This window comes from Tripterygium wilfordii, chromosome 19 (assembly GCF_013401445.1).
Source record: "Tripterygium wilfordii isolate XIE 37 chromosome 19, ASM1340144v1, whole genome shotgun sequence".
Classification (NCBI taxonomy): Eukaryota; Viridiplantae; Streptophyta; class Magnoliopsida; order Celastrales; family Celastraceae; genus Tripterygium; species Tripterygium wilfordii.
The window spans coordinates 623,676-638,915 of NC_052250.1; the positions used below are offsets into that span (position 1 = coordinate 623,676).

A 15,240-nucleotide genomic window follows, 5' to 3' on the forward strand; every position below is an offset into this window, starting at 1 on the left:
CACAAAATATTGAAACACCATAAGCTCCATCGTGTTTTTTTAGGTTTGCTATATCTCTTGCGTGAGAGTATTCTTATTATAAATCACATTCAATTCACATTGTGAAAAGTCAACATGTCAATGCTATATTGCTATTGGGCTTTTGGGCTTTAGGCCTTATTTCACTAGGCTATTGAGCCCCGTAGTTGGGCTTAAGCTGCAAGATCTCTTTCAAAGAGAGAAGGCATTGCTTAGCAGCAGATTCAATTCATTCAGAATATGACTGGCATGACACAAATGAATCTATATATATATATATATATATATATATATATATGCTTTCTTTTGTTTTTTTAGAATAATTATCAGCAGATTTATTTGAAATGTGTGTATTCACTCATTTTCAAACACAGACTATGGGTTTTGTCGTTGAAGATATAGCAAACCTGCTAAGGAGAGTTGATTGCATTGTGGTGGTACACACAAGGCGCGTGGCAATATCCATGGTTGTTTTGATAGAGGAGGTTCCACATAAACTCTATTATATTTACCTTGTTGAATGTACTCGTGCTTCCGATTAATTTTTGAAATTTATATTATCCTTAAAAAAGAAAAGTATGCGCCCTAAGAAAATGACAATTAATTTATCAATGAATAATTTTTCAGGTTTTCATAATCAATATAATTTTTCTGAGTCAATACAAGATTTTCTTAGTTTAATTTTTCTTTGTCAATACAAGATTTTCTTAGTCAATATAGTTTGTGTTTGTCTGGTTACGGCAAAGAAAAACGTGTAAAAATAATTATATTATAATTGTGATATTGTCAAAAGATTGTATCATCTTGTTGACCATGTTGTGAGTTGAAAGTACAAATATATTATAAAATATTTTCATACACACACATATATATAATATTTAAATTTTACAAAGAAAATAATATTAAATAATTATGTGATTTATGTGATAATTATATTTGTAAAAATTATTTTTATAAGTAGTATTTGTTAAAGTTTAAAATTTTTATTTTTATTGACACTGCGTACGGAAAGTATATTTTAGATTTGAGAATCTTGGGAACGCCCACATTAAACGGTCTAAGATATTTCAGACTTTTTTTTTTCTTTCTAAATGTGAGATGAAAAAAAAAAAGAAAAAAGTGTCATTCAATGAATTCTGAAAAAAATTTATATAAATACATATGAAGTGAAGTTGAAGTTTTCCATATCCACCATTGATTATCCAAATTCATTTCAGTGTTCATCATGGAGCTTGATTTCCCTTCCTCCTTGATCCTACTCATCTTCATTTTCTTCATGTTTAGGGTACTCAAAACATGGAAGATGTCGAATTCAACCAAAAATCTGCCTCCCGGGCCATGGAAGCTACCTTTGATTGGAAACTTGCACCAATTAATTGGCTCTCAACCTCACTATGCGCTACAAGACTTGGCAACGAAGTATGGACCGTTGATGTACTTACAACTAGGAGAAGTTCCTACTCTTGTAGTTTCTTCTGCAGAATATGCTAAAGAAGTAATGAAAACTCACGACGTTGTCTTTGCTTCGAGGCCTCGCTTGAGCGCAGTCAAGCTTATCACCTATGATTTCACAGATATTGTTTTTGCACCATATGGTGAATACTGGAGACAACTACGGAAGATCTGCACAATGGAGCTATTGAGCATGAAACGAGTCCAGTCATTGCGGTCCATAAGAGAGCAAGAGATGTCAAATTTCGTTGAATGGATTTTCTCGAATGCAGGATCCCCGATAAACCTTACCGAAAAAGTATTCTCGTCGACATACATGATTGTTTCTAAGGCAGCATTTAGTAGGGATTATGGTGAGTTGCAGCAAAAATTCACGTCACTCATGAAGGAAATTGTACAATTGTCATCAGGATTCAACGTGTCAGCGGTGTTTCCTTCCATGACATTTCTTCGCCTGATTAGTCCGGCGAACGCTAAAATTGTGAAGATACATCAACAGATGGATGGGATTCTTGGATACATTATCAATGAACAACTAAAGCTCAAGGCGACATCGATGACTGGTAACCGCGAAGAAGATCAAGATTTCGTAAATGTTCTTTTGCAGTTTCATGGGCGGGGTGACCTTGATGTTTCATTGAATATCGAAAATATCAAAGCAATAATCTTGGTAAGCACTTGGATTAACCGATTTATGAGATCAAAGCCACTCAAAATTCATTTAGGAGCGAAATACCTCCTGTATATGTTTAAGTTATTTATTTCAAGACATTATTTTCTTAAGTTTGATTCCCAATGAGAGCAGTATCCTTGTGACTAAGCGCTGGACTTTGACCTGACTTACCCTAACATTAGGTGGAAAACTTGTACGCCTGCGGGCTTGATTGCCCAAGTTTAGGCACATATCGAATTTCCAAAGAGCATGCTTGCATGATGTGATGTCTTTCTCGATTATCAAAATTGTTTACTTAATCGGACCAAACTTCATGGAGTTTAGTTGCATATTAGTCTTACATCGTTGTTATTAGTTATTAACATTTTTTTTTTTTTTGGTTTTTTAGGACATTTTTTCTGCTGGAAGTGAAACATCAAGCATGACGGTTGACTGGTCTATGGTAGAAATGCTGAGAAACCCAAGAGTGATGAAAAAGGCACAAGCAGAGGTGAGACGGGTTTTCGATAGCAGAGGAAGTGTTGATGAGGCAGGCATTGTAGAACTGAAATATTTGAAGCTAGTCATTAAAGAAACACTAAGATTACACCCTCCGGCGCCATTACTAATTCCAAGAGAAAATGAGGACAGGTGTGAAATCAACGGATATGAAATACCTAGCAAAACTAGAGTGATGGTGAATGTATGGGCTATTGGAAGAGATCCCAAGTATTGGACTGAACCCGAAAGATATTACCCGGAAAGGTTTCTCAATAGCCCGATAGACTTCAAGGGGGCTAACTTCGAATACATCCCATTTGGCGCTGGAAGAAGGATATGTCCTGGCATGACGTTTGGTCTTGCTAATGTTGAGCTTTCGCTCTCACAGTTGTTGTACTATTTTGACTGGAAACTTCCCAACGGAATGAACCCTGAAGATCTCACCATGACCGAAGAGTTCGGTATAACAATTAGAAGAAGAGATGATCTCTACATAATCCCAACTCCTTATCACCCTTCACCTAGTCACCAAACCTTCAAAGCCAATGTTTGACCTTAATTTCTTTCATGAGGATTCATAAGTAGTTTGTATCAGTTCATATATGGTTTGTTGTGTCAAGTTTAGCAGTATTGTGTGTATCGATCCTCTATTGAAACTAGTGTTAAACATTGCAGTTTTTGTCTGAGCTGGTGATACAAACAAGGATTCCATACATCCTAAAATAAATATGATAACGTGAATCATTTAACAAAATAGGACGAAAGAAATGACGAATCCCCATATTCTCGCACCCGTCTTGGTGCTTCTTAGATGAGGAAGATGTAGATGCAAAGACGGAAAAAATAGGACGAAATTGAAGATAGTGATATAAATATTTTTTTTTAGTAGAAGTATGGCCGGTGACGCCTTTGAGTTTATTGATTTAGTGGAGGAAAGTAAATATTGGATACGTTAGGCATTGGACAGCTGACGGGTAAAACCAATAGAAATCAACAGCTCACCTTTACGACTAGACAAACTGAGATTAAGTCCAAACTGTCCTTAATTTTCTTGGCCCATGTGGGGTCCACACTACACCCAAGGACTTGTCCTCTCCAACCACCTGTGCAGTGGTTAATCTAGATGGTAAGTTGAATACTCACTCTCCCATCACTAGGAGATCATGGGTTCTAGTAGTGATCATGGGTTCTAACAATGAGGGTGACGGGATATCCTGAAATAAATACGTAAGGTTGATGTGTTTGTTGGCCGGCCTACCCCATAGGGGACTGGATGAACCGGTACACAAATAACCAAAGTGTACAATTCCTAGGGTGTGGCGTGGGGAGTAAAAAATCGCCACATTACTTATTAATTAGCTGGCATTTCTTAATCGTGACGTGTGATTAATTCAACTACTACATATCATGATCTCAATTAATTAGTCTGATCATGACATGTATTGCATAAAAACAATTGCTTGGATCTCTCTTGCTCCAAACAATAAAGATTTACTTTGGTTATTTATGTGTTACTGAATGGCTTCAGTAATTGAGATCACAATCCATAAGCAATGAAGATTTGAGATAATAATCTCACGATTTAGAAATGCTAGCTAACTCTTGTTACATAATTGAGATCATAATTAATCTGTAAACAATGGAGATTAACAACAACCATCAATGCGTGTTTGGTGAAGGGAGGTATGGAGTTGGGATTAAGTGAAGGTCATCTCTTCTTGTAACCGTGACTGCAAACGCTTCGGTCATGTCAAGATCTTCAGACTTCATTCCACCAGGAAGTTTCCAATCAAAGTAGTACAACACTTGTGAATGTGGAAGGTAAACATTTGCAAGACCGAATGCTATGCCAGGACATATTCTCCTTCCAGCACCAAACGGAGTGTATTCAAAACTAGTCCCCTTGTAATCAACTGAACTATCGAAGAATCTCTCTGGATAAAATGTTTTCGGTTCAGTCCAATACTCGGAATCTCTTCCAATAGCCCAAGCATATGACATAGAACGTAAATGTAAAATTACAAAAATACCCCTAAAAAAGAAAATGGCCCCACCAGAGACACTAAACAATGGAATTTTGTGAAACTAGGGTGGGGCTAGTCTATGAAGACTGGTTCAGTTCAAAACGTCATTTCACTTTAGTCAAATTTAATTCATTGAATTTTGACAATGTTGGATAAAATTCCAGCCAACCAAACCAAGACACAAAAATGATTTCTATTGGCTGGTAAATTTGGTAAATAACTCCGACTTTCAGACCAGTCCTATATCAATACTAATGAAGTAGGTAACTACGTTATGTAATGTATGGAATCTTAATTATGCAGGCCATGGTTTAATACTTCAAAGATACCTTGAAACTAGATGACAGAACTTCATGGTCTACATATTCAACTTTTGCAAATCAGTCACTACTCACAACTTGCTCCAAATCCATCAACACTTCCTTCATGGATCTCCAACTCTCGTCCTTCCCGATCCTTTCGAGCATCATTTTATTAATTCTGATGGTGCTGAAGATGGTTATTAGACCTAAATCAAGTTCAAATCTGCCTCCGGGGCCGTGGAAGCTACCTTTTATCGGAAACTTACATCAGTTAGTACTAAATCTACCACATCGAGTGCTACGAGACTTGGCCAAAAAGCATGGACCCTTGATGCACCTTCAATTTGGGGAGGTACCAACATTGGTTGTTTCCTCGGCAGAGTATGCAAAAGAGGCAATGAAAACTCATGACATTACTTTTGCTTCGAGGCCTCGTCTAAATGCTCTGAAAGTCATCACTTACGATTACACTGGCATTGCGTTTGCACCGTATGGTGAATATTGGAGGGAACTAAGGAAAATTTGCACACTAGAGCTTTTGAGCTCGAAACGTGTCCAATCATTTAGGCCAATAAGAGAGCAAGAGATGTCGAATGTCATCGAATGGATTGGATCAAATGCCGGATCATCCATAAACTTGACTGAAAAATTGTACTCATCAACATACACCTTAATTTCAAAGATCGCTTTTGGTGGGGCATATGGTGGACAAGAAGAATTCATATCATTTGTTAAGGAATCCGTAAAGTTAGCATGAGGATTCAATATCTTGGATATGTTTCCTTCTATGAAATGGCTTCATCGGACTATTGGAGAAAACTCAAAACTCGAGAAGATACATAAACAAGGTGACAGGGTTCTTGGAAACATTATCAACCAACACATTAAGGATTCAAAAACTAGAAAAGATGATGTACAGGAAGATCTAGTCGATGATCTCTTGAAATTTCATGAAGAGGGTGACTTTCCATTAACTATCAACAATATCAAATCAGTAATTCAGGTAAGCTTTTTTACATTATATAAATCAACTTGATTGCAAACTGTTTGATTATTTAACAAAATTCTGTGTTTCTTTAGGACATTTTTGGTGCTGGAAGTGAAACATCGGCGACGGTTGTTGATTGGGCTATTGCAGAAATGATGAAAAATCCAAGAGTAATGAAGAAGGCACAAGCTGAGGTAAGACAAGTTTTTGATGGCAGAGGAAGTGTCGATGAAACAAGGATTCTTGAACTGAACTATTTGAAGTTGGTCATCAAAGAAACTCTAAGACTACACCCTCCGGGGCTTTACTATTTCCAAGAGAAAGTTTGGAAAAATGTGAGATCAATGGTTACGAGATACCCGTGAAAACGAGAGTTATTGTGAATGCTTGGGCTATTGGAAGAGATCCCGAGTATTGGACTGAACCGGAAATATTTTATCCAGAGAGATTCCTCGATAACTCAGTTGACTACAAGGGGACTAGTTTTGAATATATTTTGTTTGGTGCTGGAAGGAGTGTCGAAAGTGAGCTGTATATTACTTGTATGGCAAGTGTATCATGAGTGTATTGTTGATTGACTTGGAATTAAGGTCTCAATTATAGGATCTAATTTAGGAGAGTGTATATTTTCTGATTTGAGTGCATATTTTCTGATTGATTTGTAGAGCTAAATTTATGGTAGTCTTGTAAGTATATAAGGATGTCTACGCAGATGAATAAAATTAAGCCTTCGGTTATATTCTTTGAGTCTCTAAAATTCCACATGGTATCGGAGCAGTGTTAAACCATACAACCACCATCGAAAAATTCACACCACCACCGGAAAATTGCCAACCGAAATCACCACTACCCATATTCCTACCATCTTGAAATCGTAATGGAATTCAATGGAAGACACATCCATCGTACCTGGAGAGAAATCTCAAGTCGTCATTCAACAAGTTCATCAAGAGAATGCTCCATTCCCTACCGGAATTACCTTGGATGAGACTAATTATTCGCTTTGGTCTCAACTCATGGAGATGCGTATTGGTGCTCGAAACAAGTGGGGATACATATCCGGAACCTCAGCAAAACCTGAGGAAGGCGACGCGAAACTTGAGACATGGCTTGTAGAGAACAATCGAGTCAAAAGTTGGCTCATCGACTCAATGACTCCTGCTTTAATGCAGCGATTTATCCGTCTCCCTACAGCCAAGGAGATATGGGAAGCCGCATCAAAGACTTTCTATGATGGTACTGATGAAACTCAACTATTTGAACTCAATCGAAAATCTTTCTCCACCAAACAAAATGGCCGATCACTATCGGTGTACTATAATGAACTTGTGGCTATATTCCAGGAGATTGATGAGCGCAGCAAGTCCCATGGAAATTCTGTTGCTGACGTTGTCGGATTACACTCGGCAATGGCAAGACTCCGAGTTCACATCTTTCTAAGTGGACTGGATTTTGAATTCAACCAAATTCGGAGTGAAATCTTGCGGAAGGATCCACCACTTGATCTTGAGAAAAGTTATGCTTATGTTCGTAAGGATTACAACCAGCGGCATACCATGGATGAACCACAACTCCCGTTATCCGAGAGCTCCGTGATGTTTACACACCGAAATCTTCCAGGACAATTATCTGGACAAGTTGGGTCAACTCAACGAACTAGTAAACCTTCGGGAAAGAATAGTGGTCTTACATGTTCTCACTGTGGAGAATCTGGGCATTCAAAACAACGGTGTTATGAAATTATTGGATATCCTGACTGATGGGATTTTACCAAAAAACCTCGAAAGCATGTTAGTCGAGCTGCTACTGTCACTACCGAACCCGACGTGAATCCTCTGACTGCCTCCGCAAATATTGTTCAGTCAGGTAATGAAGATAAGGCTTGCGTATGTTCTAAACACACTATAAATAGTACATGGATTATTGATACAGGTGCATCCGATCATATGACTAATGATTCACATCAGTTACAATCCATCAAACCTTCGTCTCAACCGAGTATCTACACTGCCAATGGTGCTAACGCCGAAGTTACTGGCGAAGGCTATATACCTCTGTCTGATACACTCACCTTGAATACAGTTCTCGTAGTTCCTTCTCTTTCGCATAACTTATTGTCTGTTAGTCAAATCACCATGACCTTATCATGTTCTGTAACTTTTTGGCCTTACTACTGTGTTTTTCAGGACATTCTAACTCGACGGATTCTTGGTTATGGTGTTAGACGGGGCAAACTGTATTATTTAGAGCTATCTGATGGAGGAGTGCGTAAACTGGGACAAGCGAACATTGTGAGCAGTATTGAGTCTGATAAAGAAACTGTTTGGTTATGGCATCGTAGGCTCGGTCATTTATCGTTTACTTATCTTAGAAAGTTAAAACCATATTTGTTTTCAAGGATTGGTGATTTTAAATTTCAATGCAATATTTGTGAATTGGCCAAAAGCCACCGTATTTCATATTTACCAAGTCTTCATAAAGTTCTGATCCCTTTATGGTTATTCACTCTGATGTTTGGGGGCCAGCCCGAATTCCATCTTTTTCTGGTGCTCGATATTTCGTAACGTCTATTGATGAATGCACCCGGATGATATGGATATCATTGATTCATAATAAGAGTGATGTCAAAAGTGTGTTTCAGGAATTTCATGGCATGGTGACAACTCAATACCAAAAACAAATTCGAGTTCTCCAATCAGATAATGGTGGGGAATATATTAATACCTTGCTCGGGCAGTTCTTGCGTCACCATGGGATTCGCCACCAAACATCATGTTCCTACACTCCTAATCAAAATGGCTTAGCAGAACGAAAAAATCGTCAAATCATGGAAGTAGTACGTGCATCCCTCTTCGGATCAAATATGCCCAAAGAATATTGGGGTGAAGCCGTATGCTCTGTAGCTTACTTGATCAACCGAACTCCTTCCCGGGTAATTAACTTTCAAACCGCGCATTCCAAACTCCATTCCTTACTCAATGCACCTTTATTGCCGAATCTAGAACCCAGAATATTTGGTTGTACAGCCTTTGTTCACATCCATAAACACCAACGTAGTAAACTGGACCCCTGTGCCCAACGGTGTGTGTTTGTTGGCTATGCCATGTTTCAGAAAGGATATCGCTGCTATGATCCCTTTGCCCAGAAAATGTATGTTACCTTGGATGTCTCATTCCATGAAACTACCCCTTATTATTCTCCCAACGACACCATGCATCCTTCTTAGGGGGAGAGTATTTATGAGAAGAATGCCTCTAATATGGATATGTCTACTGAGTTTCTGGAGGTGGAGGCATTAGAAGAAAAATTGGCATCCACCATAGATGGTGAACCTTCACCGAGTGACCTTGGGTCTGAAGAACAGGATGTCCAGAAGGATGAGATGTCTAGTGAGCAAGAATTTAGTATGGGTGATATTCAACCTGAACATGAAGAAGCAGAAGTGACAGATACTGAGATGAATGCTCCATATAATACAGTAATGCCCCACTCAACCCCATACATGGAATCAGTCCAGAATGTGCCATCTCAGGTAATTGTTCCACCTATCTCTTCTGATCCCCTAGAACCCAGATATCCCCATAGACAAAATAAAGGAATACCAAAGAAACAATATGACCCTGATCTCAAAGCAAAGGCCAAATATCAAATCAGTAACTATGTGTCTAGTCATTAGTTGTCGGAATCGGGTGCATTTACTGTTAATCAATTATCTTCTGTATCTATTCCTAGTAGTGTGCAGGACGTGCTAGCTGATCCAAAATGGATGAAAGCAATGAATGAGGAAATGGAGGCTCTACAGAAAAATTCAACCTGGGAACTTGTACCAAAGCCTCAAGGGAAAAAAACAGTTGGATGGAGATGGGTGTACACAGTAAAACTCAAAGAAGATGGGAGTATTGAACGATATAAAGCGAGGTTGGTAGCAAAGGGTTACACGCAAAAATATGGAGTCGACTATCAAGAGACATTTACACCGGTGGCTAAGATGAACACTGTCCGAATTCTAATATCATTGGCAGCAAATCTTGACTGGACACTACGGCAATATGATGTGAAGAATGCATTCTTGAACGGAAACCTGGAGGAGGAAGTGTATATGGACATGCCGCCAGGAACAAAGGCAAAAGCTTCTGACAAGGATAAAGTTTGCAAGCTAAGGAAATCGTTGTATGGACTAAAACAGTCGCCCCGGGCGTGGTTTGGTAGATTTTCCAAATCAATGAGGGAGTTTGGATATAAGCAAAGCAACTCAGACCACACTTTATTTATCAAACGGCATGCAAGAAAGTTGACAGCACTTATTGTATATGTTGATGATATGGTAGTAACAGGTGATGATCTAGAAGAAATGGAGTCACTACAAAGATATCTTGCTGGGGAATTTGAGATTAAAGATCTCGGGCAATTAAATTACTTCTTGGGGATAGAAGTAAAGAGATCAAAACAAGGTATTTCTTTGTCACAAAGGAAATACATATTAGACCTTCTTGCAGAGACTGGAATGTTGGATTGTAAACCGGTGGAGACACCTATGGAAATGAATCATAGACTTGGAGAGTATCCCGATCAAGTCCCAACAAGTAAGGAAAGATATCAACGTTTAGTGGGGAAGCTGATTTACTTGTCACACACAAGACCGGATATTGCATATGCCGTAAGTGTGGTGAGTCAATTCATGAATAATCCAAGTGAAGATCATATGAATGCTGTCTACAGAATTTTGAAATATTTGAAGTCTGCTCCAGGGAAAGGGTTGTTATTCACCAAAGGAAAGAACTTGAGCATCACGGGTTACGCAGAAGCTGATCTAAACATCATGGGATACACAGATGCTGACTGGGCTGGTGATCAGACTACCAGGAGGTCTACATCGGGTTACTTCACTTTTGTGGGCGGTAATTTAGTCACTTGGAGGAGCAAGAAACAGAAGGTGGTAGCACGGTCAAGTGCTGAAGCAGAGTTTCGAGGAATGGCACAGGGAGTATGTGAATTGATCTGGGTCAAACGCGTACTAGAAGAGCTCGGATTCGAACACTCAGGTCCTATGGATTTACATTGTGATAATAAAGCTACGATTGAGATTGCACATAATCCAGTTCAACATGATCGCACTAAGCATGTAGAGATCGATCGACATTTTATTAAGGAAAAACTTGACAACAAGATCATTCGATTTCCGTTTGTTAAGTCAGAAGATCAATTGGCAGATGTTCTCACCAAAGCATTATCTGGAAGGATATTTGTCAGCTCAATTGACAAGTTGGGTATGATTGACATATATTCCCCAACTTGAGGGGGAGTGTCGAAAGTGAGCTGTATATTACTTGTATGGCAAGTGTATCATGAGTGTATAGTTGATTGACTTGGAATTAAGGTCTCAATTATAGGATCTAATTTAGGAGAGTGTATATTTTCTGATTGATTTGTAGAGCTAAATTTATGGTAGTCTTGTAAGTATATAAGGATGTCTACTGATCGGACCTCTAGTTTGAGGTCCTAATATCATCTAATTAGGAGGTCCTAGTGCTTATAGTAATGCATTTGTGTTAAAATAAAGTAATTTTACTCTTATACATGTTTCCCGTTGGTTTTGCAGGAAATCGGGCGTAAATGACTGAATTGATCACCTTTGGAGCTGAAAGAAGAAGCTGGGATTCAGAAAGTGTCCAGACACCCGTCCGGACACCTGTCCGGACACCTCAAGTGCCGTCCGGACGCTTTCTTCACAAATTGAGGCAGAGGCTTCAAAGTTGATGGATGCATGAAGTGTCCGGACACCTGTCCGGACACCTACGGCGAATCTGCAATTTTCTGCACCGAAATTTCAAGGGCATTTGGGGTAAATCATGTATGTAACCAATGGGAAACGATTTTATAAGGGTAGTTAGGTATTTTCTATTGTAAAAAGAGAAGAAAACCCTAAGATTTGGTTGGCTTCCTATTTATTCATTGACTTCTCCAAGAGGAAGCCACCATAGGAGTAGTGTAGATCTAGTTTCTCTCTCTAAGTTTTCTTTGTTGTTTTTGGTGCTTTCTCTTGATTTTGTATAAACTCTGATTTAGATGACAATAGATTGGATGTTTATTGCAACAATCATGAGTGGGTAGTTCTCTTCTCTAGTTTCTAATCCCGAACGGTGGGTGCAAGGTTTCGATTACTCAAGGTATGCTCAAAGAATCGTAGCTTCGATTTCTCTCTTTTAATTTCGTGATAGTTGTGTGATTGGATCTATGGGAATGACATATTTGATTGTATTCTTGGATTGTCTAGTCTAGGGATTGCATCTAATGTGTTCGATTGAGAATTGTTAAACCCATTGCATGATTTCCTTAATTAATTGAGTTTTTCATTGCATAGCTATTAATTATGTGTATTGATGATGGGGTTTTGGGTTAATTTAGGAATGTGCATGGGAGAGTTATGGTTAATTGATCTTTGAGTGTGAAACTAGGGTGCTAGCCAAGCCGAGCCCCAAGGGGGAACATTAATCCATAATATTAGGTGCTTATCCCTTTGCGTTCATCGTAGATTAAGAGACCCGATGGCCTACATGTATGAATTGAAGTCTTATATCCCAATTCTCTTTGCATATGCATGATTGATAGTATCACACAATGCATTGTGTATGGTTGTGTGTGTTTGCAATGATACCTTGAGTATGAGAACCGAGTAGCCACCGGGACGGACTAGAGACTAGGTTTTTAATTAATTGTTTTAAATCCACTTTGTGCTTACTTTGATTAAAAAAATCGCTCATGCTACCGAGTCATTCGGCCCATTTCTTTTACTTGCTTTTATTTGATATTCATTGTGTTTATTAGTGTTAGCTAGTCATTTGCATATCATTCACTTCAAATTGGCATTGCTTCCTCGTGGATCGATACCGGACTCACCGGTTTATTACTTGACGATACCCTACACTTGGGGTAAGTACACACACACTTTGGTGTCGGTCATCTACGCAGATGAATAAAATTAAGCATTCGATTATATTCTTTGAGTCTCTAAAATTCCACAAGGAGAATATGTCCTGGCATAGCATTCGGTATTGCAAACGTTTGCCTTCCACTTTCACAAATGTTGTACTACTTTGACTGGAAAGTTCCTGGTGGAATGAAGTCTGAAGATCTTGACATGAACGAAACGATTGGTGCTGTCTCGGTTAGAAGAAGAGACGACCTTGACTTAATCCCGACTCCTTACCACCCTTCACCAAACACGCATTGATATATGGTTGTAGTTAATCTCCATTGTTTATAGATTATGATCTCAACTGTGTAACTAAAGTTATCTAGCATTTCAAAATCGCTACTTGTGAACGTCGTTTTATACAATTATTATTGCAAATCTTCATTGCTTATGGATTGTGATCTCAATCACTTAAACAAGTCAAGAACACTTTGTTTTGCGAAAACAGCCCAAGAATTTCACTATCAGTGAGAAAAAGTAGAGAAATTGGAAAAATAAAATAAAATAAAGATCAATCACATACAAGAGGTAAATGATTTACGTGGTTCGGTCAAATTTGCCTATGCCACGGGCGGTGATGATAGATTTCATTGATGAACTCTCTTACATGAATTCTCTCTGAATACATTTTAACTCTAGGGTTTTCACAATAAGAATATTTATAATGAGTCACCAAAATTGATTTTTCTATCAAACTTCTCAATATCGAATTGGGCATTCAAAACCTTCGCAAATTTAGATATCATCTCCGCTCATAAACCATATGAGGGTCCAATATGTGTATTTATAATCAATGACTATCCCACATGTTATATGGATTTGAGGGTAAAATAGGGCTCATAATTATGAGTTGTAGTATTGCTCTAGCTGTAGTGTCAGGCTGCCAGCAAGGGGTCGTTAATGCTAGTCGTCCTGTCCACCATTTTTTTATAACAATAAAGAACTGATTTGGAGTTATATATTTGTGTGTATCTCATACTAGTTATTAAAAAGATTTGATCCGATAAGTTTTTTAAAAACATTTATTCGATTGAAAGTCGAAAGCATGACTTATTTGCTTCATTAAAGGGGTAATTGCACTTTTGCACACTGAAAGATGGTGCTTGTTCCAATTTGCACACTAAAGGTCAAATTGTTTCAATTTCGTAACCGAAAGATTAAATTGTGTCAAATAGGTCATTCGGTCAGGTTTTACAACTTTTGGTCAGTTAAATTGCATACGTGGCACACTGACCGTTAACGGCAAATTACACGTGTATAATGAAATTACACGTGGATATAAGTAATTTTATGAGGAAAAAAATTCCAAGTGGACAAATCCATAACATACACCTGTAGTTACCGTTATGTGCATATATTAAAAAATGCATAAACATATATGTTCCAAATTAGACACTGAAAGTTAATATCAGTTCCAAATCACACCTTCATATACCATAGCAATTACACATGGATCCAAATGTTCACAAAACCTACTCATTGTTCAAAAGAGGTGTTATATACTAGCAGCATAGAATCCAAAATATAGATAAATACAGTCATCCATAGATAAAGTTTCAAAATAAGTTACTGACTAATAGATATGGACTATGCACTCTTCCTCGCATTAGTCATTGATTCTTGAGTTGAATTCAACATCGCTTTGTACCTTGCACTAGATGTTGATCCTTGAATTGTTGGCTGTGTACCTGGCTTCCTCCTGATCGCACGAACCTTTTGCCCCTTACTTGGGCTTTGACTGGTGGCAATGGCAGTAGGTGGTGAGCTATTTGAATGGAAAGTCACCTCACTGCGTGCTTCAACTCTATTCTGAATGCCACTCCCACTCCCATTTCCTGATTCAATTATGTTATGAATGCCACTTACACTGCATGATCCAAGGGTCACATTAGGCCTTCGAATAGGCAATTTGTTTGTAACATGTGTACTAGCAACACCTTCTATCCCAGTAAATCTCCCACCACCCCTACCAACAGCACCACCTCTGGCACCAACTCTCCCACCACCTCTGGCACAAATTACCCCACCACCAACATCACCACTTCTATCACCACCTCTGCCACCAGCAGCACTAGTTTCAGCAAGTTCAGTTGTTTGTTGGCAATCACAATCACATATATACATTCAGTTATATGTAAAATAAATTTCATGCATGTTCAATTCAATTTACCTGTGATATTGGTGGATTTTTGCAGCTTCTTTTATTGTGCCCTTCAATTCCACATTTAGTGCATTTGATCTTTGGGTACCTTCTACGTAACCTAGTACCAGATCTAGGCTCGTCATGCTCCCGTCTTCTTTTCTTTTTTGGTCTTCCAAGAGCTGCAACT

At 38.4% G+C, this 15,240-nt stretch overlaps 1 protein-coding gene and 1 pseudogene across 1 annotated transcript; both read left to right on the forward strand.

Annotated features, from left to right (window-relative positions):
- Nucleotides 1–1,191: 1,191 nt before the first annotated feature.
- Nucleotides 1,192–3,309, forward strand: LOC119985350 (premnaspirodiene oxygenase-like). The gene is made up of 2 exons (XM_038829630.1): nt 1,192–2,140; nt 2,532–3,309. The coding sequence occupies exons 1-2, from the start codon at nt 1,244–1,246 to the stop codon at nt 3,174–3,176; spliced, it is 1,542 nt and encodes a 513-aa protein (XP_038685558.1). The 5' UTR covers nt 1,192–1,243; the 3' UTR covers nt 3,177–3,309.
- A 1,761-nt stretch (nt 3,310–5,070) lies between these two features.
- LOC119986102 lies at nt 5,071–13,168 on the forward strand (annotated as a pseudogene).
- The last annotated feature ends 2,072 nt before the right edge of the window (nt 13,169–15,240 follow it).

What these genes read in the sequence shown, in the direction of transcription:
- LOC119985350 (XM_038829630.1), top strand. Translation starts at nt 1,244, where the DNA reads ATGGAGCTTGATTTCCCTTCCTCCTTGATCCTACTCATCTTCATTTTC. An exon ending in ATATCAAAGCAATAATCTTG is followed by an intron (nt 2,141 to 2,531) that starts GTAAGCACTTGG and finishes TTGGTTTTTTAG; the next exon opens with GACATTTTTTCTGCTGGAAG.